The sequence below is a fragment of the Siphateles boraxobius genome, unplaced genomic scaffold (genome assembly GCF_051911475.1).
Source record: "Siphateles boraxobius isolate OS27281-9 unplaced genomic scaffold, OSU_SipBor_1 126, whole genome shotgun sequence".
NCBI classification, from domain to species: Eukaryota; Metazoa; Chordata; class Actinopteri; order Cypriniformes; family Leuciscidae; genus Siphateles; species Siphateles boraxobius.
Genome location: NW_027508729.1, coordinates 627,501 through 653,013, shown reverse-complemented (window position 1 = coordinate 653,013; position 25,513 = coordinate 627,501). Strand labels below are relative to the sequence as shown.

General features: G+C 45.7%; 1 protein-coding gene across 1 annotated transcript in view; it reads right to left on the bottom strand.

The window, feature by feature from the left end:
* Positions 1–670: 670 nt before the first annotated feature.
* Positions 671–25,513, bottom strand: part of LOC143733496 (alpha-2,8-sialyltransferase 8E-like) — an 85,530-nt gene continuing 60,687 nt past the window's right edge. Inside the window, exon 7 of the mRNA XM_077225135.1 lies at positions 671–1,172. Within this exon, the coding sequence (XP_077081250.1) occupies positions 671–1,172 (502 nt within the window). The remainder of the gene's footprint in view (positions 1,173–25,513) is intronic.

The window sequence follows — 25,513 nt, the reverse complement described above, 5'->3', positions numbered from 1 at the left end:
TTGTCTATGTTATATTGCATCTGCAGCAGCATTGTGAACTTTTGTAAAGATACGTTTAGCCATTAAATTTTAAATGCATCATTACATTCATTTTGCAAACACATGAGGAGAGTGAGAGTCTCCGCATGAAAGACCCACGACTGGCAGATGAACGAGCTACTACATTTCTCTCGAATCGGTAAGAAATTATATTAGATTGAATGGCGGATTTTAACTGTGACGAGATGATTGACAGGGCAGTTTACGGCGATGCACGTGACAGAGCTGTCCGTTAAAGATGACGAAGTAGTATGTCCCAAAGCTTGCCTACTCTTTTGCTACACACTCAAAAGTATGTACTTTTTTTCACAAAAAGAGTACATACTTTTAGGGCGTAGTATAAGTAGGCGAATTGGGACGCAGCAATTGTTTTATCTCATTCTAATGAAACAGCCTGCAAGTGCTGAATTACTACTCACACAGGTCACTTTATCTGACTAATTAAAATTGTGGGGTAACGCAGCACTGTTTTACTTGGTCAAAACAATCATACTATAAATACTCTGGAATTTCTCTAGATTTAAAAATTCTTGGAAACATTTGCGTAAATATGTAACATTATTCTAGTGGTTTTGGGATATTTTAATCCAACAATCTTACATATTATGTCTTCAACAACCTGGGATAGTCCTCATGCCACCCTATAATGATTTTCTCGATCCGCCCCTGGTGAGGAGCAGGGCTGCAGGTGCAGTGTCAGCGCCCCCTGGCTGTGGAGCTGCAGTAGTCGCACAAACTCCTCTGGCATCTTGTGCATGTTGGGGTGCGGCCGCTTCAGGTCGTAATAATGGTATGGAATCGGCTGCTCCTGCAGGTCGCTGTCGAACGGCCAGAATCCGTAAACGTGAACATGCTTACACATTTCCAGTGCAGTGCTGATTAAAATAAACCCAGAGGAGAGGCGGACCTCCTGCAGGCCACGCCCCTTCCAGAACCGGTCCAGTGTCCGCAGGTAAGAGGGGCTGAAGAACACCACCGGCTGCTGAGGTCTGATTGGCTGGAGGACTTTGAGTGTGTTGATTGACGGTGATGTGCAGATCGTGTAGGCGAAGGCTGGAATAATGAGGGAGGCGTTTCCATACACACTGACCCGCTCCACCAATGGATCCGGATTCTTCTCCAGGTTTTTGTATCTACAGAAACACAGTTTTTAATAAACGCTAATGACAGAATGCATCACATATGTATACACCACGGAAATATGTCCCTGTTCCCTATCTGTCAGTCACGACTACGTTATGTTGATTAACAAATGAGGTCTCACTTGGGAGCCCCTATCATCTATGAGTTTTATAAAAACGCCCAATGGAATTGGCGAGTGGAATTTACATGCCAAGCCACTCCCCCGTACATATGGGTATATAAGATGGCAACCCACATCCACTCATTCAGCCGATCTCTCTAGACTGGTGAAAAGAGTGCATTCAGCGGTGTATCACCAGCGCATTGCAGTGCACAGGATAAGTGCAGCGATTCTCCCCAGGGCCCTTCAGTCAAAAAGAGTAGTTTTTCCTAAAAGAGCAAATCAGACGACGAGTGTCTTTTTAAAAATGCCTTTCTGTCTGTTTGTTTATTTGTTTATTTTTTAGGATCCCATTAGCTGAAAGCCTGTGCAATCAGCTAATCTTCCTGGGGTCCATTACAATCACAATTAACCATCACAATTAACACATATACACATTTCATATATGTACATACATACATACATACACAAACACACACTCATACATACATACAATCTAGTTTAAATTAATAAAAAATAAATATAAATACCATACTATTTACAATTACCTTAATCAAAACATATAAGAACCTACATCAACACATAACACCTTAGACTTCTTTTAAATGACAGCTTATTACAAAGCTGACGAACTTCAATGGGAATGTTATTCCAGATGACTATAGCTCTATACAGGACGGTTTTCTTCATAAAATTAGTTTTTGGATAGGGGGTCGCTATATGACCATTATTTGGCAGCTTTGGGGCTCTCTGATCACTGTTTGGTTCATCTCATACCGACCTACACCAGAAACTGAAATCAGCTAAACCTGTAATAAGGACTGTAAAAAGATGGACTAATGAAGCAGAGCAGAATCTACAGGCCTGCTTTGATTGCACTGATTGGACTGTTTTTGAAGCTGCTACCAACGATCTGGATGAGCTCACAGATACTGTAACATTATATATAAGTTTCTGTGAGGATACATGCATTCCTACCAGGACATTCTTATCATTTACTAATGATAAACCATGGTTTACTGGGAAACTCAAACACCTTCGTCATGCCAAAGAGGATGCTTACAGAAGTGGGGATAAAATCTTGTATAACCAGGCCAGAAACAGATTGACAAAGGAGATCAGAGTTGCTATAAGGAACTACTCTGATAAACTCCAACGACCCATCATCAGTCATCCAACGACCCATCATCAGTCTGGAATGGCCTGAGGAACATCACCAACTACAAGTCACCATCCCCTCGATCTGTGGACAATCAACACCTGGCTGACGATTTAAATTCATTTTACTGCCGGTTTGAAAAGCCCTCATTCACACCACACACCCGGTCTGATCTGCACTTCACACATTCACCATCACCTCCTGCACCTCCTGCCATCCAACCTGAGCTTAAGGTCTGTGTGGAGGATGTGAGCAGAGTCTTCAAAAACGGAAGACTAGGAAAGCCTCAGGCCCAGACGGCATCTCATCTGCTTGTTTAAAAGCCTGTGCTGACCAACTGGCCCCAGTTTTCACGCAGATCTTCAACAGATCATTGGAGCAGTGTGAAGTTCCCTGCTGCTTCAAACGCTCCACTAGCATTCCTGTCCCCAAAAAACCCAAAATCACTGGACTTAATGACTACAGACCTGTCGCTCTCACGTCTGTGGTCATGAAGTCGTTTGAAAGACTGGTGCTGGCCCACCTGAAGGACATCACTGGACCCCTGCTGGATCCCTTTCAGTTTGCTTACAGAGCAAACAGGTCTGTGGATGATGCAGTCAACATGGGACTGCATTATATCCTGCAACATCTCGACAGACCAGGGAGTTATGCAAGGATCTTATTTGTGGACTTCAGTTCGGCCTTCAATACCATCATGGCTGGTCTTCTCATAGCCAAACCGACCCAGTTCTCCATGCCATCCTCGATCTGTCAGTGGATCACCAGCTTCCTGACGGACCGGCAGCAGCGAGTGAGACTGGGGAAACACACATCCAAGACACTCACAATCAGCACAGGCGCCCCCCAAGGGTGCGTTCTCTCCCCACTGCTCTTCTTACTGTACACTAATGACGGCACTTCTAAAGACCCCACTGTCAAGCTCCTGAAATTTGCAGACGACACCACTGTCATCGGTCTCATCCAAAACGGTGACGAGTCTGCTTACAGACTGGAGGTTGAACAGCTGGCTGTCTGGTGCAGTTATAACAACCTTGAGCTGAACACGCTCAAAACAGTGGAGATGATCGTGGACTTCAGGAGGAACAGCCCAGCACTCCCCCCACTCACCATCATGAACAGCACTGTGGAAGCAGTGGAGTCATTCAGGTTCCTGGGCACTATCATCTCTCAGGACCTGAAGTGGGACAATCACATTGACTCCATTGTGAAAAAGGCCCAGCAGAGACTGTACTTCCTTCGCCAGCTGAGGAAGTTCAACCTGCCACAGGATCTGCTGATTCAGTTCTACTCAGCCGTCATTGAGTCTGTCTTGTGCGCTTCCATCACTGTCTGGTTTGGTTCAGCTACCAAATCAGACATCAGGAGACTACAACGGACAGTCCGGACTGCGGAGAGGATCATTGGTGCCCCCCTGCCAAACCTCCAGGACCTGTACTCTTCCAGAGTGAGGAAGAGAGCAGGTAAAATCATCACAGACTCCACTCACCCTGGACACCACTTGTTTGAACTGTTACCGTCAAGACGGAGACTCAGATCACTGGCCACAAGAACATCTCGGCACAGGAACAGTTTCTTCCCACAGGCCATTTCCCTCCTGAACAGTTAACACTCCTCCCAAGACATATGCCTTAAGTGCAATACTCCCACTGTTTAGTGCAGTATCTTAAAAATTCAGGTGATATTTATATTTATATTTATTCATACTATACAAAATACTGTAAATATGTTCATTATCTGTAAATGTTTATTCTGACAAAACCCAACTGTGACCATATATTTTTATAGTATTTTCATATTTTTTTTAAATAATTTTAATTTCATTTGTAGAATTTGTATTACTATTACTTGTTGTATTTGTATATGTATATGTGCACTGGAAGCCTCAGTACCAAGGACAATTCCTTGTGTGTGCAAGCACACTTGGCAATAAAGCTCTTTCTGATTCTGATTCTGATTTGCCTTTCTGGTGTTATGATTATGCACAGAATTACAATACACTATTTGATTAATCTGAGAAATAGGCATTTTCATTGTCAATGTGTTATGTATCATAATGCTTAAAGTAACTGTTATTCTTTGGTTAAAAGTGAGCCATGAAAGAGTAGAATACATCTGATCTCTACTTGTTTTAATTGAGCAGCCCAGAACAAGTCTTGCTGCTTTATTTTGCGCAACCTGAAAGTCCTTTTTAGTTGCAGAAGACCACATCTCAGTGCAGTATGACAAGTGACATAATATTAATGACTGTTACTATTTTGAAAGTTTCCTGATTCACATAATGACAAAATTTTTTAGTTAATGCAATGCCGCATCCTATTCTGTTAACAATAGTATTTATGTGTTCTGTCCAAGAAAGACTACTATCAATAACCAAACCCAACAGTTTGGCCTTTTCTGCTTGTTGTATTCTTTGCCCGGCTATTTGTAACTTTAATTCCGATCCAAGCATCAATTTTTGTTTTGATCCAATGATCATACTTTTAGTTTTGGAAATGTTTAAAACTAATTAGTTTCCACTAACCCACTTATACACCGAATCCAACTCTCCAGACAAAACATGATTACGTTTGTCACATGAGTTTGAAGCATAGTATACAGTTGAGTCATCTGCAAACATTGTCATTGATGCTTTTTTGACAGTTAAGAGGCAAATCATTAATAACAAAATGAAAACAAAAGAGGACCCAAACAACTTCCTTGTGGTAAACCACAAATTAAACCTTTATAATTAGAAAAAGAACCATTATAAAAAACCTGCTGAGGAGAAAATCCGTAGGTCTATTACATCAAAAGCAGCACTGAAGTCCAACATGACCACACCAACTAATTCAGAGTTATCCATACTTCTAAGCCATCCATCGGTCATTTGTGTGAGAGCTGTACAGGTAGAATGTGCCTTTCTATATGCATGCTGAAACATAGTCATCAAATTATTTTTCTGGAAATAATTACGAATTTGTGTATGAATAATCTTTTCCATAACTTTACTAAGTGCCGGCAGAATACTTATAGTTCTACAGTTATGCCCATTATAAAATAATCGATTGTCTTTTATCAATGGAATAATTTTCCCTTCCTTCCACAAAGATGGATAAATCCCACTCGCTATACACTGATTAAATATATAACACAACGGAGCAGCAATATATTCAGCTGTTTTATTCAATACTAGGCTGTCCAAGTTGTCTAAGCCTGGACTACCATGTGTTGGAAGAGACTGTAACAGGGCAATCACTTCTGCAGTTTGCACGCGACTAAAATTAAAGTTACACATTTTATCAGCCATGATTTCATTTTTGATCAGTTCACAGTAATCAAAATCTTGTTCTAAAACCTTTTCTTATATTACTAACTTTATTTATAAAATAATTATTAAAATAATCTGCAATGTCTTTAGATTCTGTTATAAAACCTCCATCAGACTCTACAAAAGAAGGTAATGCATTTCTATTTCTACCCATAATTTCATTTAGGATATGCCAAAGCTTTTTACCATCATACTTAACACTGTCAATTCTATTTTTATAATACTCTTTCTTTTTCCTTTTATTTATTTTAGTAATTTGGTTCCTTAATTTACAGTAATTTAATCTGTCCTCCAATAATCTCGTTTTCACAGCCACTTGTTTGAAAGCTTCATCTCTTTGCTTCATCATATTTTTCAGTGTTGAATCAATCCACCTCGCAGCATTTGATTTTATTACCCTCTTTTTCATCGGTGCATATTTATCTACAATGCTCAAAAGCATACTCATGAAAGCAGCCAAAGAATCTCCTGGGTAGTGGCAACAGTACACATCTTTCCAATCAACATTTTTTACTTCTCCCACAGTCTTTTCAATAGCAGATACTTTAAATGACCTTTTATAAGTACCAAAAGTAGCTTTAGCTTTAGGGACTTTAGCTTTCTTATTAACAATAAGATTATGTAGTGTTGGGTCCGAGTCCACCTTTGTCGAGTCCGAGTCAAGTCCAAGTCCTTAACAATCGAGTCCAAGTCCGAGTCCAAAGAGGGCCGAGTCGGACTTGAGTCCGAGTCCTTAACATCCGAGTCCGAGTCGAGTCCAGCCGAGTCCACAAAGATTTAAATGATTTGAAATTGACCTTTCACAAAGACCCGCCCCTCTTAGTTACTGTTGCTACGTCCGACAAGCCGTTCCGCTCTCATTCCAAATGTTCTCACAGTGAAAAATATATTGCGGAGCAAAGAGGACAATGAATATGCGCCGACATACAAGACAGAGCCTACTTTTGGTATGAAATAAAGTCTCATCTTTTACATTTTTATAATGATTATGAAATTCAAACAATAAATCCTGTTTTGTGGTGCTTTAATGTGTAGGCCTCAGTTCAAGCAGCACATGAACTGATAATCTCTTCTAGTTATAGCACAAATTAAACATGAATGAAAATCAGAACTGCAAAAAGATATCAATACACATCATTTTTCAAGTTCAAGTCCACTGACTTTAATCTACTATCTGATTTGGTCTGTTTGTCAGACAAAAATGGCGGTATCTGCATTATTCAATTCAATTCAATTCAAATTTATTGTATAGCGCTTTTCACAATACACATTGTCTCAAAGCAGCTTTACAGAAAGTGCATTTCGGAAATGTACATAGAAATATACAGTTAGTTAATCATGTATTAATTTATGGCATAACATATCGCCGGCTTTGAGTCGTCTCTTCACACGACTCAATGATTATGATTGGTTAGATCGCCTGTCAATCAAATTCCTGCGAAAGGTCTGAACACTGAGCTCTTAAATTAATATTTTAAACCTTACAACATGATTGCAATGTATAGTCAAAGTCATACGTTTACCTATTGTACATCTTTCAGAATCTGCAAGGTGATGCTCAAGAATGTAACAGGATGCATTAAGAACCAGGGGTAAACTTTTGAGCAAATGGTGATGTTTAAAGTTTTCTTATTTTGTTTTAATGCTAATATCTTTTTTAGCCTCTGAAGGGCAGGACTAAATTAATATAAATTTTCAACAAAATAAGAACAATTTACATCCAGTTCCATTCTTAATGGACTTCTTGAACATCACTAAGTGTTTGCAGGGTTTGTAATAGTTGTGTATGAGTCCCTCAGTTGTCACCACTGCGAAAAGATGGATCTCACAATCAAACATCTGTTATTTGAAAAAGCTTTTTCAGTGCAGTACTAAATAGAAACAATGTTTTTATGATCCTACTTATTAATAAATAAATAAAAATTCCATTTTGGAGATTTTGAAAGGTGTATGTAAACTTATGACTAAAGTGTAAATATAACAAAAATCATTAAATTATTAGACACCAAAATGTTGCTATGGTGATCACTTTTTCATGTTGCTATGGTTACTATGTCAATCATCGCAATTTCAAGACTCACAGCACTAAAATTTAGCGGATTCACTCCCACATTTAAATGCATTTATCACTCTTTATAATTTACAGTGTGAACGTAACCACTGGTCCTCTAGAAGCACGAAAAACAAAACTATTATTTAGATTGTCGATAGCGCTCCATTTAAGCCATCACTTACCGCGTTCTGCACTCTCCCTAAAACTCTCGTCAAATAACACTGAAAGTGTCCACACTGCACAGTGAATCTCTCATTTATATCGCGTCAAGACTTTGTTTATGAGGGGATTTGCGAAAGGATAAAGCTTGTGCTGATTCTGAACATACATTTTAAGCGAATTCTCCGCATGTTGACTCTAAAATGCCTCTGATTTGCCACTGTGTTCATGCGCTTAATACATATGTCTGTGATTGGCTAATGCTTAACGCGGAAAAAACACAAGTAGTTTGGTTTCGTTTTTGAATAATATTGTGTCCTCTAGTGCCCGGACTCGACTGGACTCGGACATTTTTCCGAGTCTAAAATGTCCTTGTCCGTGTCAAGTCCGAGTACAAATTCATCCGAGTGCGTGACAAGTCCGAGTTCATTCAAAATTGGACTCGAGTCTGAGTTCGCGTACACCAACTCTAAGATTATGGTCACTAAACCCTACTGGTATTGAAACAACATTAGTACACAATTCTGGTACATTAGTGTAAATGTGGTCAATGCATGTTGCTGTTGTAATTTTCACCTTATTGCTAAAGATTCTTGTTGGCACATTAACTGTGTGGTGGGTTATGGCCAATCTTGGATCTGCAAGTCTTAAACCGGGCCCTTCACAAGCTCCCGTTCAAGATGCTAATGCAGAAACGCATTCTCATGTACGTACATCCTCAAGATTGGTTCGTAAAAAATTGACCAGATGGACGCTTACATTCACATCTCGATTCTACCTTATAACAAACTCGTACTTCTATGGGTAAAGTTTACTATAAATCTGAATGTCTTTTGGGAAGGGATCTGCATACCAACTTATCACAATCATAAAACTGGTTGATGTCAAAAAAGAACAATAAGACAGGAAAATGGTTTACTTCGTAGAGATATATTATGAGAAAAGAACAATAGTGAAATGCACACTAAACCCAAAACCCATTAGCCTACCATAATACAATAATACAAAGTCCTCAACAAACAGAGTGTAAGGTTGGATGTAACGAATGAGGATATACTTGTATATCACAGTCCATAGGTGAAAGAAAAACCCTTCTAGCTGATGTAGATGTACATAGTTATTGAATCCTTGGTAATAGTCCAGACCAGATTCAATACTCCACACAGCAAATCCAGACTCAAATAGAAAACAGTTCTTATCCTCTTCATTAAATATCCCGTTTCGATGACCCAAGGCCAATGAGATATTATGCAGGTAGTTTACTCCGTTTTATCCCCAACATGTACCATGTAGCAGGAAAAAGCATCATTGGTACAAAAAAAGGTAGGTAAAAGGAGTCCTTCTACAAACAAAATATTAAACATTATTATAAACCTCACCAACAATTGAATACAATTTGTACAGCACAGCCACCATTGAATATATAAAAAAACCTTACTTTGATTGAGCATAAAACGGTAAGTTTCCCAATCAGGACATCAGTAAAGGTAAGGTTACCAGAGGGAAGCCATGCTTTCCTCTTACCAAACAATTCTCCCTTCTTCTACTCCCTACCGGTATTTAACTAAGCATAAACGAACCATGGTGTCCCCTAATGGTGGGTAGTAGAATAACACCATAAGTAACATTTAACTGTTACAACCTTGACACAGACCGATTCATCAGTTTGCCTTCGAGCGTTGGGCATACTAGTACAAGGTCCTCCCCTTTGGTCTGTCCCTGTCTCCCTGCGTCTTTACCAAAGTCCCCTTACCCAGCTACGGAAAGTGGGCATTTGCATTTTAAACTATCTGGACTACTTGCTCATTCTAGCTCACTCTCGAGATCTGTTATGTGAACACAGGGACCAGTTGCTCTGGCACCTCAGCCATCTGGGGCTTCAGGTCAACTGGGAAAAGATCAAGCTCTCCCACATGCACTGTATCTCTTTTCTCGGTATGGAGTTGGCGCTTCTCACCATCACTCAGTTAGTGTTGAAATGCCTGAATTTACATTCAGGGGAAAACAGCAGCTTCCCTAAATATATAGAGTCTCATGGGGCTTATGGCATCCGCAGTCTCCGTAACGCTGCTCAGGTTGATGCATATGAGACCACTACAGCACTGGCTTCACAGCCAAGTCCTGAGATAGGCACTCGGTGTGACCATCGCACTGATCTGTCTGTTCAGCCCTTGGTCAGACTTTGCAATTCTACAGACTGGAGTACCCTTAGAACAAGTGTCCAGGCATTTTGTTGTCACAATGCCCCGAGAACAGGCTGGGGCGCTGCATGTAATGGGCACTCAACCTCTGGCTTGGGGACCTCAACTGCATTGGCATATAAACTGCCTAGAGTTGTTTCCAGTTCTTCTCACCCTGTGCCGGTTTTGGCGGTTGCTTCAGAGCAAGCACATGTTGGTCCAGACAGACAACACTGCGATGGTGGCGTATATCAACCGTCAAGGCGATGGACGCTCACGTCACTGGTCACAACTCGCCCGCCATCTCCTCCTCCCGAATTAGCAGTGTCTCAAGTCGCTCCGCACCATTTATATTCCGAGCTAGCTGAATCATGTGGCCGACACGCTCTCATGACAGCTCACACTTCTGGGAGAATAAAGACTCCGTCCCCAGGTGATCCAGCTGATCACATGTCTCTACTTGCAGAGACACTGTACAAGGTCAGGAAGGACAAGGAGCAGGTCTTGAAGATTGCGCCTTACTGTCTTACGTGATCCTAAGACCCCAGCCTGGATACATGCTTAAAGTTTCCACAACTCTCTTTCGGGACCCGGTGGTGAACTTGCAAAAAAATGTTGCGTTTACTTCAAACAAGAGCAGCCATTTTCCCCTTTTGCCATGGGAACTTTATGACGTAATTACACAACGTGAACATCATCGAAAAGCTGTAAACCCCGCGATGAAGCCCGCAAATCAGTCTCATTTGCCAACAAAAAAGCGCAAAAGACAGAAGATGTCTGTTTTGTACATCTACCTCTGTAAAACAGGAAGCACACATTTTATTTAATTTTTTATTTATTTATACATTTTTACAGAAGCTGTAGCATATTCCTTTTGTAAAGCTACAGAACTTGTTTGACTCATCGATGTTTTGTAAGTCTGAACTGTGTGTTTATTAAGATCTGAAATAAAACAAGATGAGATTTAAATATTCCCAGCACTTTCTGTGATGTGTTATGCTTGCTTATCATAGGAAGTAATAAGAAATGACTCTTTACATTAAGGCAGTAGCCTAGTGAGAACACGGTCTTGAGGGAATCACTTTTTTCCCCCCTCTTTTTCCATCAAAACGCAGTTTTAGCAAGGTCCCGCAATTTTTGCAAGTTCTCGCAATTTCATCACATAAAATTGCATAAATATCCTGCATATTCCATCGCATTTTTTAAGAAAACGTGCCGCATAAACAAGGATTTTTGCCTACAACAATCACAAAAAACTCCGCATTTTTCTGGAAGGACTGGTCTTTCTGTTTATTTGTTAGGCCTATCAGTTTACGGCAAAGTTTTATATGCTGACATTAATGGACAATTAACAATGAAAAATATGTTTAAAGCATTGAATAACCTTGTTTTATAATTCTAGATACACAACTGTTGTTATTTTAAAAATGAATTACAACCCCAAATCAGAAAAAGTTGGGACATTTTGTAAAATGCAATAAAATCAAGAATCTGTGATTTGTTCATTCTATTTAAAGGGGCGGTAAAACGCATTTTTTCGAAGGCTTGATTGTGTTTGTGGGGTGCACTGTAACATGTGTTCATGCTTCGTTTTTTAAAAATTGCATTATTTTTATTATATTTTACCTTTATTCTACACTGCTCTGCCCCTCCTTGTAAAAACGGTCTGATGTTGTCCTGGTTCTATGAAGCCAGTCCCTCAAAACTACACAATGGGCTCAGATTGGTTAGCTGGCCAAGTGTGTTGTGATTCTCTAACCATCTAGTGCACGTTTCCCGGAAACGCCACACCCCTTGCCTTTACCGGTACTTTGTGCTTTGGTGTATTATAAACAATGGTGTCAATAAAACCAATCGGACCCGGGGAAACGTTAGTGAAGAGGATTGAACAGAACCTGTTCGTTTAAACGACGTTTCAGAAAGGTTTGTTTTTTGTTGTTCTCTCATTACTTTTTAGATACGCTGTTATTTAATTGTACTAATTATTATAGAATTACAAAAAAATAAGCTTCCTAAACAAGAATTTCATATAATGTTATAACAAATTATACTACAGTCCTCAAAGGGATTTTTTTGAGTAAAGACTGCGGATCTATAGTTATCGTTTCTGACTGTATGACACCTTCTGTATTTTTAGAAAGATTGTAGACAAATATCTGTCGACAGAACTATTTACCCAAAACGAACACTAAACAGCTCTAAATCTGATGTTTTTTCAGACTATGGCGGTGCGCACAGACGCAGCGGCTCTAAGCTCTCTCGACTGGTGGATTGTTTTCATGATGGTGTTGTTGCTGGGCACTTTTTTGCACATCCATTGGACTAAGGCTCTTCAGTACAGTCGTACTGAACTCCTCGATCTCAAGACTGGGGACACATATCACGTAACAACGGTTCCCTTTCAGTCGATAACGTCAGACGTAGTCGACTGAAATGGGATCTCGCTAGAGAGCCTATCCTCTTCGAGTACTATTGAACGAGCCAATGTAATTGGCGTGCGTGATTCGCATCACACACTCCGCCCCCGCGGCGCGGGTATAAATACGGAAGTGGATGCACGCACTAGTTGCCTTTCGCTTCGGAGCCGATCGTTTGATGTCTCTGAGAGTGCTGTTGTCTACAACGAGCGAGTGTGTCGGTGTTCTTCAGGAAGACTCTCCCAGTGCTGGTGGTCTACAGCGCGAGTGCAGCGGTGATCGCGAGCTTTGAGCTCTCAACTGCTGTTTTAACAGCAACAAATTTCTAAATGTTTGTGTGTGTTGATGGCTGGTTAGAGGGCGGAAAAGTGAGTGCTTCACTGTTTCAGTTCTCTGTTCAGTGTTGCCGCGGTCATTCCCCTGTGTGCTCCGGCACTGGTGACGGTCCTATTTTCTGAAAGAGCAACACGTGTGCGTTTGCGTCTTTTTCAAGATGTCATTCCGCCCGTGCGTTTCTGGGTGCGGTCGTTCCCTGTCTCTCTCTGATGGTCACAACTGTTGTGTCACGTGTTTGGGCTTACAGCACGCTGAGACAGCTTTTGTGGACAGCTCATGTTTTCACTGTGGGAACATGACTGTCGCAGTGTTGAGGGCGAGACTCGCCTTCGTTCGCGGAGAGCGAGTCCCCATTACCATGCCCCACCCTCGGGTGCTGTGTGGGATGGGTGACCGGAGGATAGTGTTGGATGTCCCGCCCGGTAACCATTCCCTGTGGGCTCCTCACTCCTCCCTTCCACTGCAACCACTGGAGCCTCCTGTGTTGTCTGCTGGTCCATCTGTAATGGGTGGGCCAGCGGTTTCACTCGGGGCTCCCCTGGAGGACAGGACGCCGATTGCAGCATCGGAGGGTGAGCTGACTTCTAGAGATGATGACTCGGCTGCATTGTCTCCCTCCGGGAGTTCAATGTTGCCCGAGCTGGATCCAGAATTATCAGCTATGCTGAAACGGGCCGCCAAGGCTGCCGGGCTCGAGTGAAACCTCCACCGTGTCCCGTTCAGTCTCGGTTGGAATCTGGAGTTTGGTATCTTGGGGCGGGCCGCGCTGGTTCTCAGCTCGCCACCCCAGTGCCTTTCTTTCCCGAAATGCATGGAGAGCTTATCAGGTGGTGAACAGCATCTTTCTCTGCCAGAAACTGCCTGAATAGCTTTTCCCCCTCATTACCCTTGATGGAGGAACTGTGAAGGGTTGCGAGGTGTCACTCCATTGGAGCGGTCTGTCGACACAGGTGCACCTGTGTCCGGCGGCCGCTACCTTTTGGGGGGATCCTCGTCTCCCCCCTAAGGCCTGTGAGTTTTCGTCCGTTCCGACGGGCAGAGCTTACAAAGCCTGTGGGCAAGCCGCTTCCTCTTGCGTGCCATGGCGTTGCTGCAGGCTAGGGCACCCATGGAAGGCACGAGGGTAATCCAGACCGTGTGCTCATAGGTGAGCACCGCACTGCATCCGACCTCACCCTCCGGGGCATAAGTGTCGTAGCGTGCGTGATCGGTCTGGCGATGTCCACCTAGGTGGTCCAGTAGCGCCTTCGTTGGCTCAGCCTGGTTGGTATGGCGGACACGGACAAGGTTCGGTACCTGGTCTCGCCAATTTCCCAGGTTGGGCTGGTCGGCGACGCGGTGGAGAACTGCATCCAACAGTTCTCTGCCGCTCAAGCGCAGACGGAGGTCATCCAGCGCCGGTGGCAGCTCCTCCGCCTGCTCGTCGCCGTGGGCGTTCCCCGGCCGCCGCTCCTGCTGGCCCTCCGCAGCAGCCTCCACCCAGGCCTCAGCATGGAGCCGGCCGCAGTAGAGACGCCCAGCCCGCTCCAGGCGCTGCCAAGCCAGGTGGCAAGCGACAGCGAAAGCATTCCGGAGCGGGCCGCCCAGGAATGGATGAGATGCTCTTGGAGTGGCATGATCACTCCCTCCCCCCGGGTGAGGGCCGGGTGGAGCCTTTGTTTGTGTGTGTGTCTGTTCTACCGCTGGCTCCCTAAAAAAAAAAAGAAAAGCGGAGCAAGTGGTACCCACACTTCAAAGAGAGAGCAATTTCATCTGTTCCTGGGTCCCAAGAGGGCCAGTCTGGCGGGTGTGACCCTGTATAGCCTTACACCCCTCAGCTCCCCCTTGGTCGCCAGCAGGCAGCTTGGTGCATTCGAGGACCCGGTCATCCGCCTTCTCACGCGCCCCCTGCCGCTTGTGGAGACAGGTAAGTGTTGCACAGCACACTAACACCACTCTCTCTACTTTGCTGCCCCACCTCAGGCTCGGCTACCCCGCTCAAGTCAGTGATAGTCATCACATTAGGTGTTGAGCAGACGTGCTCCTGAAAATTCAGTGATATTCATCACACCGAGTGTTGCAGTGCTCCTGACTTGTGCGTGCTTATCTTATCCTGCTGGCGAAGGATTTGATATAGCCGCTCTTCCAGCCGGTACGAAGGCCAGTTGTAAACTCGTTCTTCGTGCTACTAGGTGGTGGGTCGTGACCATCTTGGCCCAAGATTGGTCTGCAGCTCCGACCTGAAAGACATGTGCTTAAAAACAGATCTCTACCTTCCCCACCGCAGGCCATCCTGTAGGTTGCGTGTAAGGTCGGAGAATCAGTACAGTGTCCTTCCCTTCGAGTGCTCCAGAGCCCGTTGGGTCTTCAGGTCAACTGGAAGAGAGTAATCTCGCCCACGGGCTGAGTATCTCTTTTTCAGTTTTGGAGATGGACTCGGTCTAACACGTCTCTCCAATGAGAATGTGTTCAGCTGGTGTTTGAAGTGAGAAAGGGTCCCACTGAAAGAACTTTCAGAGGCTCCTGGGGCATATGGTAGTTGCAGCCATTTGCTTCCTCCATATGTGACCGCTTCAGCGCTAGCTTCATGATCGAGTCCCGAGGTGACCGTGGCAGAGCAGCTCACCCTGTGTGACTATAGTTCATCCCGGTCTGCTGCCAAACCCTCTTCAACAGAGGGGCCATGTGCAAGGGCGTGTTTTAACGGGGCGACCCTCGACTACACGGGCATTCGTGCCTCGAGTTGTTAGACATTGCGACCGTTGCGCAAGCTTCCCTTACATGTCACAACTCACCCGTCACCTCCTCCTTGGAGTCAGAAGCTTCTGAGGACGCTTTGTTCCACTCTTCCCGCTCTACTCAATCGTGCCGCCATCGAGCCTCAAGACAGTTATAGCCAGGGCAAGTGGAGACTCCATCTCCTGGGTCCAGCTGGGTCATGACCATTCCGGGGCCGCTCAGTTGCCCCTCCGGTTTCGTCTTCCTGCCAGTGTTTGTACAAACCGAGCGGACTACCCTTGGACAAACACTGGCTCTCAGCGGTCCCAGGGGCCCGCAGAAATGCGTTTAACCCCAGTGAGCCTTCTAAAAGCGACTGCGACTCATGGTCGCCTTGCGCCTGCTCAAGTCAGTGAATTCATCACACTTCATGTTGAGCAGAAATGCTCCTGAAACTCAGTGAAGTTCATCGCACTCAGGTGTTGAGCAGCAATGCTCCTGTAGCTCAGTGAGTTCATCACACTCAGGTGTTGAGCAGAAATGCTCCTGTAGCTCAGTAAATTCATCACACGCAGTACTGAGTAGAAATGCTCCTGGTGCTCAGTGAAGTTCTTCGCACTCAAGGGTTGAGCAGAAATGCTCCTGAAGCTCAGTGAGTTTATCACACTCAGGTGTTGAGCAGGAATGCTCCTGAAGCTCAGTGAACTTATCACACTCAAGTGCTGAGCAGAAAATGCTCCGGAAGCCCAGTGATCTTCACATGTTGTGTTGAGCAATGCTCCTGTCTTTTTGCGCCCGTCGCTTGCACCTACGTGCCAAGTCAGGAGAGGAACAGGTCTTCATAGTTGCCCCTTATTGGCCCAACTAGACCTGGTTTCCATCGACAGCCTTCCTGACTTCCCCTGAAAACTCTTTCAGGGACGGGGCACGATGGCATCCGCATTCTTCCCCCGGAGATTCCGGGCGGTCTTACATCTGAACGCGGAGGTTCAGGTGGCTATCACAGGGACATGTGATAGTTACCATCACTTCTCCGAGCACACCCTAGAAATGGCTAGCGTGCTTACGCCTATAGAAGTGGAACCTAGTCGTTGAGTGCGTCTTCTCTCCAGAGGAGATCCTGAAAGCTTTCGATCACTTCAGTGCTCTCTTTCCTGCAAAATGGGTTGGAGTAGGCTGTTTTCCTTCACCCTCAAAATGATGTTGCCTCTGTGTTTAAACGACGCTCATTGTGTTGCAGAAGTGTGCAGACGCACGTTCTGATCGTCAGGTTCCTGAGGAGCAAGATCTTATAAATCCTTGCGTCCCTCTTTATCCTCTTGGGCCTTGTCCCGGGTGCGACTGCACCTGCAGAGACCGCCCCTGAGCCACTGCAGGCAGTGAGTTAAAAATTCTGTTATATCAGTTCTCCTGCTCGCGTGGTCTCTACTAGAGGGTAGGGACTTGCTCGCTTTCGGTCAACGTATTGTGCCTGGAGTCTGGGCCGGCTAACTCTCAAAAGCTGAGACCCCGGCTCGGATTGTGCCCAAGGTTCCTACCTCTCCCGTCATAGGAGCAGGTGGTGAGCCTGCAAGCGCTGCCCTGGAGGAGGCAGATCCAGCCCTGGCTTCTCTGTCCGTTCACTTGGACATGTACAGAATGCAAGCCATAGACCTCAGACCAGCTCTACAAATATCTGTTGGAACTCAGCACAGAGGGAAGGCTGTTTCCATGCAAAGTTGCACTTAGTGCTTGCCTTCATTTTGGTAAAAATCCAAGATGCAACATGTCCACTTAGGTGTTGAGCTCCTCTATGATGAGTGTAAAGTGCTCCGCCTGGGCGTTGACGATATGCTTTGCTAAACAGATTCTAGAGTTGGGGGCTGGACGACACCTAGTTGAACCGCTGCTTCCCGTGGGCTCCCTTCTCATGAAGCCAGTTTCACCGTGAGCCCGGTTCAAGTGGCGGCTTGCTGCGCCATTCCCCTCCTATGGACTGGATATGGGCGCCTTTCTACTCCAGTTGAGTTCCCTTAAAATTTAACCCTGTTGAGTTCCTCCACACCCCTCCGACGTCGGACGTGCGGGACGTCTGGTGTTAGGCCTACCACTGGTAAGCAGTGTGGAACCTGTGTTAGGCTGGGTCCATATGTTAAGGTCCCTACGGCGACCCCATATGTGTATTCTTCCATGATACGGCTCCCTGCGGCGAGCCCGTGTCTTCCCTCGGCAGAGTCTCTCTGCCGTCACTGTCCGGTGTGTCTCCCCCTTCTTAGGCTGGAGCCACCCCAGTGACATTCCATATGTTAGACTGCCCGGTTTCCGCCCAGTTCATATGTGTATTCTCCACGTTACCTCCCTCTGGGTTGGATGTGGCTTCCGCAGCGTCCTTTCCTTCCAATGTATGGGGAACGCTTTCCCAGTGGTCCTGTAGGAACAGCAGTGACTTCCCTGGCCTAAGCCCTGTCCTTCCCCGCCTTAAATTTGCGGGGGCATCAGGAGGCTTTGGTTTAGGTACTGGAAGGTGGCAGCGTTAGTGGCGTGTTCAAAGGGTGATCCCATTTCAGTCGACCGTCGACTACGTCTGACGTTATCGACTGAAAGGGAACGTCCTGGTTGCGTATGCAACCCACCGTTCCCTGAAGGAGGGAACGGAGGACGTAGTCCCCTTGCCACTACCGCTGGACCACCGCCGACCCCGGGTTACTCTCGACTCCTCAGCGAAAAGCAACTAGTGCGTGCATCCACTTCCGTATTTATACCCGCGCCGGGGGGGCGGAGTGTGTGATGTGAATCACGCACGCCAATTACATTGGCTCGTTCAATACTACTCGAAGAGGATAGGCTCTCTAGCGAGATCCCATTTCAGTCGACTGTCGACTACGTCCTCCGTTCCCTCCTCCATACGCAACCAGGACGATTTTCTTATCCCTGCCGAGATCGCTACATCACCTCTTGGATCACTCGCAGCAGCGAGACAGAGGAGGAGACGCTGCGAGCGGCGGCAGTAGAGAGGCAAGCGGGCTGGCTTGTTAGCTAGATTAAAGGCTAACTCATGTAAGCCATCGCTCCCTACCATCTTCCTCTCGAATGCTAGATCAATCAGCAATAAGATGGACGAGATTCGTTTACGAATGACAACGCAGAGGAATATAGCCAACTGTTGCAGCATGATCTTCATGGAGACCTGGCTGGATTACACCATAACTATCGAGTTAGCCGGCCTCACTGTCCATCGAGCCGACAGAACAGCTGATTCGGGTAAGAAGATCGGGGGAGGATTGTGTATTTACATTAACAACTCGTGGTGCACAAATACAACTGTAGTTAAAAGTCTCTGCTGCCCTGATGTAGAGTTCATGATGCTTAAATGCAGGCCGTTTTATCTACTAAGAGAATTCTCTATTGTGTATATCTGTGCTGTGTATATTCCCCCAGATGCTAATGCTAAACAGGCTCTAGCACAGCTACACGACAATATTAATAAAAGCCTGGCTGCACATCCTGATAGTGTCTTTACAGCAGTGGGGGATTTTAATCATGCTGACTTAAAGACTGTACTACATAAATTCTTGATGAGTATACTGGCACAGTTATGGACTATATAAATTTTTGTGTAGACAGGGTTACATCCTGGAAAACGATTCATATCTTTCCTAATCAAAAGCCATGGATGACACAAGAGGTGCGACTGTTGATTAAAGACAGGGATGCAGCCTATAGGTCTGGTGACAGTAGGGCCTACAGCACAGCCAGGAGGGCTCTTAGAAGGGGCAAAAAGTCTGCCAAGCAAATTTATAAAAGGAAGATTGAAGCTCATTTCAACACCTTCACTGACTCAGGGCAGGTGTGGGAAGGAATAAGGACACTTTAGGATTACAAGGGAACAACATCAGCCTTTGTGAGTTGTTCATCCACTGTGGCGGCAGAATTAAATAAGTTCTATGCACGTTTTGATAGGGAGAACAAGGCTGCTTTGTGCCCCCACTTGCCCTCCCACGACGATACGTCACCAGTCCTGAGCCTTCATGAAGTGAGACTCTGCCCAGGTAACATCAATCCTAGGAAGGCATCTGGTCCGGATGGAGTACTGGGACGGGTGCTAAAGGACTGTGCGTCCGAGCTAGCAGAAGTTTTTACCATTATCTTCAACCTGTCGCTGTCCAGGTCATGGGTTTCATCATGTTTTAAAGCAGCAACAATTATTCCTGTCCCTAAACAAGCCAATGTCACATGCCTGAATGAATATAAGCCTGTTGCACTCACATCTATCCCTGCAAAGTGCTTGGAGCGGCTGGTCATGAAACACTTAAAAAAGGCCATACCACCAGCTTTAGACCGGTACCAGTTTGCATATAAGGAAAATAGATCAACGGAGGATGCCATTGCTATGGTGCTTCACCTACTGTTGAAACATCTAGAGCACAAAAACACCTATGCACGGCTGCTTTTCATTGACTTTAGTTCAGCCTTTAACACAATACGGCCAAATACACTTCTGCTGAAATTGTGTAATCTTGGATTGAACATGTCACTTTGTTACTGGATATTCTAACCAACCGCTCCCAAAGTGTGAAAATAGGCGAGCACGCTTCTAACACCATATACATCAACACTGGTGCACCTCAAGGCTGCGTTCTCAGTCCCCTACTTTACACATTTTACACACATGAAATGGGGGTGGTGATGGCGCAGTGGATAAGACACATGCCTTTCGTGTGAGAGACCCGGGTTCGAATCCACTGTGAGACACCAATGTGTCCCTGAGCAAGACACTTAACCCCTAGTTGCTCCAGAGACGTGCGACCTTGAAATATAGCAATTGTAAGTCGCTTTGGATAAGAGCGTTAGCTAAATGAATAAAATGAATAAATGTACATGACTGTTCCGCTTCTTTTCCCACTAATCATGTCATTAAATTTGCTGACGACACAACTGTGCTCGGCCTCATTACAGCCAGCAATGAGAAGGCATAAAGGGCGGAGATCGAACTGCTAACAGAGTGGATAAAAAACCTTAACCTGTTACTGAACATCAAAAAGACAAAAAAATCATAGTTGACTTTCGTAAATCAAACAATCTAGGTCACTCATCCCTCAACTTCAATGGAGAGGCAGTCGAGAGGGTGAAACACTTTAAATTTCTGGGTGTTACTATGTCGGAGGATCTGTCCTGGGGCAGTAGCATTAGTACAGCGGTAGGGAAGGCCCAGCAGCGGCTGTTTTACCTGAGGAAGCTGAGAAGAGTGAAACTCCTCCAGAAGCTTATGATACATTTTTACAACTGTGCAATTCAAAGTGTGCTGACCTATGGGCTGTTGGTGTGGTTTTCTAGCTGCATCACAGCGGAACGAAAGTTGATTCAGAAGGTGGTGAAAACTGCAGGCAAATTCATCGGGACTACCCTCCCGGAGATCTCATCTGTGTACACCTCCTGCTGTCTGCGTAAAGCAGACAACATCATAAGAGGCCGGTTCCATCCAGCACACGGCTTGTTCCGCCTGCTGCCGTCGGGCAGGAGCTACAGGTCTCTTCTAGCCAGAACCACTAGAATGGCCAACTGCCTCTACCCTCAGGCAGTTAGACTGCTGAATGAGCACCATTCCCGACTACCTCCTTCTCTTACCTAATTTACTCATCTAACACTATTTAACATTACCCAACAACTGCAATAACTGTGAACTGGACTCTGCATTGTTGCAGCACACATAATTATACATTTTTACTGATTGGTAGTGATTCGCCTCATATGCCCCTTCTTTGTTTATATGTGTCACTTTGGCCCTGTTTTTGGTGCTATTATGGACTTTATCATCCAACAATTGCAATAATTCTAACTGGACTTTGCAGCTCTATAAGTGATTCCACTTTATATCCCTTTTTCTTAGTTGTTGTATGTTGCGGTGCCCTGTAAACAAACTGTTTTTATTGGTGATCTTTTGCACTTTATGAAAAACCACTGTCAATTGTTGCTCAAATGTAATTTCGTTGTACTTGCAATGACAATAAATAAATAATAATAATAATAAACATTGGCTGCCAAATCAAACACAGAACCATGTTTAGCATGCCTGTAGATACAACAAGCATGTAGATAAACATAAAAGCTCTAATCAAAGAATAATTTACACTAATTCCAAGTTCGCTGTTGAGATTTTAAAAAAGTTTGTAACGTTAGGTGTTTGTCGGATAACGTTAAGTATGAATGAGCATTTAAAAACCAGCAGAGCCAAACAGCGTTGTCATTTGTTTACTTCCTTGCTACAACATACAATTAACAATACGAACTATTACAGGAAAACAGATCGACGAAAAATAAATCATACTTACAGGTTGTGGCCCGTAAACAACAGCTTATGTTCTTCAAGTAGGAACTGCTCCATCTTTCAGGACAAGCCATTGTGCGAATCCTGCATTGAACTCGCAAAGATTGTGAAAGCTTTCCTCCGTGTGCAGCACAGAGAGCGAGATTTGGGTCATAGGAAGGCTGAACAAAGTGGACCTGCAATCCAGATGAAAATAACAGCAGCGTTTCGACGGTATTCATCTCTGTTCATCTCCAAAACAGCAATATAAAATGGCCTCGCCCCGCTTATTGAGTTTGAATATGCCTTCTGGTGCTATTTGGACACGTCATCAGTGAAAAACCCGGGGTCATAGGGTGTTTCGGGTCTTTAATCTTCATACACCCTCACCCGGGCGACCCAGCCGGGGGTGATCAGTCCCCGGCTTGTGTCCAAGTGGCATGTTGCTCCACGTATCCCCCCTACGGATCCACAGCCACCGAGAAGCCCTCTCTGCGGCCTCTAAGATGTTTGTGGTGGCTTTTTTCAATTGCAGTCCTTTCACTCCAAGGAGTTTGAGGGTTCGCAGCAGTAAGTGGCCAGCGAAGCCTCTGCACCCGACCTCGACTGGCTTGCAGCGAGCTTTCCAGCCGTTGTTCCGGCACTCCGAGCTGAGCTCTGCATACTTAGCCCTCTTGCGCTCGTGGGCATCTTCAATACGGTCTTCCCAGGGAACAGTTAGTTCCAGGATAACCACTTGCTTAGTAGACTCAGATTTTAGCACCATGTCCGGGCGGAGAGAAGTGGCTGTGATGTTGCCTGGGAAGGTGATTGTTTGTTTGGGGGCTGCCTGGGTCTTGCTGAGCTGGATCGCTGTGTGGATAGAGTCCGCCAAAGCCTTTAGCACCTGGTCGTGGCGCCAGCGGTACCGCCCCTCCCCTAGCGCTTTTGAACAGCTGCTCAAAATGTGCTCCAGTGTGCCCCTTTTCTAGCACAGCTTGCACTCAGGAGTGTCTACCAGGCCCCAGGTATGCAGGTTAGCTGGGCTTGGGAGGACGTCATAGACGGATTGGACAAGAAACTTAATCCGAAATGGCTCTGCTTTCCAAAGCTCTGCCCAGGTTATTCTGCGTGGATCTGCATGTTCCCACCTGGTCCAAGCTCCTTGTTTGGACATGCCGGCCATTTTGGTGTAGCGTTCTTCCTCCACCTCTGCTCGTATCTCGTCCTGAATCAGTCTGCGCCTCTCTTTTCCACGGGCCAGATCGTAACGTGGCTTGGGAAAACATCCAAGACCTGCTCGTCCCGTTGCCACGGAGCCCACCAGTGTTTTGTGCCTTAGTCGCGCCTCAGCTCTATTGATGGCTTCTTGCACCTGCCACTTCCTCCCGGTCTTCACGAGGATTCCTGCTGCTGCGAATTTTGTGTCCCTGGAGTCCCTGTACATCAATACCTCTCTGGAGCGGGTGACTTTGAACTCCTCTGATAGTCCACTCAAAGGAAGATGCAGCTTGGTAGAATGGCCGTACAGGGCAATGCTGCTCAAGGACCGAGGGATCCCCAGACATTTTCTGAGGAACTGGCTGATAGACTTCTCTAGAACCTCGACTGTTGATGCTGGTACCTCGTAGACTAACAGGGGCCAGAGTATTCTTGGCAAGACTCCGTGTTGGTAGATCCAGGCTTTGAATTTCTCGGAGAGGCCAGATCTGTCAATCGCTGTGAGCCAGGAAGTCAGGTCGCACATGGTTTGTTTTTATGGCAGCTGAGTCCCTGGAGTCCCTGTACATCAATACCTCTCTGGAGCGGGTGACTTTGAACTCCTCTGATAGTCCACTCAAAGGAAGATGCAGCTTGGTAGAATGGCCGTACAGGGCAATGCTGCTCAAGGACCGAGGGATCCCCAGACATTTTCTGAGGAACTGGCTGATAGACTTCTCTAGAACCGCGACTGTTGATGCTGGTACCTCGTAGACTAACAGGGGCCAGAGTATTCTTGGCAAGACTCCGTGTTGGTAGATCCAGGCTTTGAATTTCTCGGAGAGGCCAGATCTGTCAATCGCTGTGAGCCAGGAAGTCAGGTCGCACATGGTTTGTTTTTATGGCAGCTGAGTCCTTCAGGGAGCTATCAAAGATCTTCCCCAGGCTCTTGACCGGTTTTTCAGACACCAATGGAATCATGGTCTTTCCCAGGGCAAAGCGGAAACGGTTGGACACTTTACCCTTATTTAGGACCAGAGACCTAGACTCAGCAGGCTTGAAGCTCATCCTTGCCCAGGAGATGAGACTTTCAAGCCCCTGGAGGAGCCACCTGCACCCTGGAACGGATGTCATCCCTGTTAAGTCGTCCATAAAAGCTCTTATGGGGGGCTGCCAGGTCCCAGATCTTGACTTGGGCCCTCTGCATTCCACCTCGGCCGACTTGACAATCATGTTCATTGCCAGTGAGAAGAGAGATACAGAGATTGTACAGCCGGTGATAATCCCTTTTTCAAGTTGATGCCAGGAGGATGTTACTTGGCCTGAAGACACTTGCACGCTGAAGTTGTTGTAATTGTCCATGATGAGGTTACGGATCTTGACAGGAACATGATGTCTTACCAGTGCGGTTTCAACGAGCTTATGTGGCATAGACCCATAGGCATTGGCCAGGTCAAGCCAGAGAGTTGCCAGATCTCCTTTGCTCTCCTTAGCCTCCCGGATTAGCTGTGACACCACCCCTGTGTGCTCCAGACATCCAGATACTCCTGGGACTCTTCCCTTCTGGACTGAGGTGTCAATGTAGGTGTTCTTCAGGAGGAAGTCTGTGAGACATTGGGACACGATTTTGAAAAAGATCTTGCTTTCAACACTGAGCAGCGAGATGATACGAAACTGATCAATGTTGCAAGAGCCCTCCTCCTTCGGGATCCAGGCTCCCTCAGCGTGTCTCCATTGCTCAGCGACTTTCCGTCTCCGCCAGATCACCTTCAGGATCTTCCAGAGACGTCTGAGGAGCTGCGGGCACTGCTTGTAGACCTTGTAGGGGACCCCGCTGGGACCTGGAGCGGAGCTGGATCTTGCTGCTCTGACGGCATCTTCCACCTCTTTCAGCGTGGGTTCAGCACAGTCGAATTGGGTTCCTGGTTCAGGTGGCGCCACCAAATCCCTGCAAGGTCCGAGGTCGTGGTTCCTGAAGGTGTCACTAAAAGTGGCGTGGAGATGATTGTCAATCTCCTCTACCGGGCAAGCGAGGTGGCCACTTCCCTTCTGGCCCATTAGTTTCTTGGTAAAGCTGAAGGGATTGCCAATGAGAGCACTGCGTTTCCGAGCCCTTTCCTTGCCCTTCCTTCGGTGCCGTTCCGCTCTCCTCAGTGAAATGAGTCTCTTCCTTATGATGTCTGTGAGTTCTGACAAGGCAGTCCTTTCTTCTTCCTTGGCCGTCTTGAACTGACTCTCAGCTGGCTGATCTTGGCTTCTCGCCGGTTAAACTTTGCTGGATTACTATCCCCTCTTCTTTCCTCAACACCAAACCGCTCTACTCCCATGTTCATTATGATGGTACACATGGTCTGGAGCTTCTGGTCGACTCTGCCCTTTCAGATGGATTCCAGGTACTTGTCTACATCCTCGTCCAACCTTAGCCACTCCTTGTTGTTTGCCGGAGGCCACTTCACCC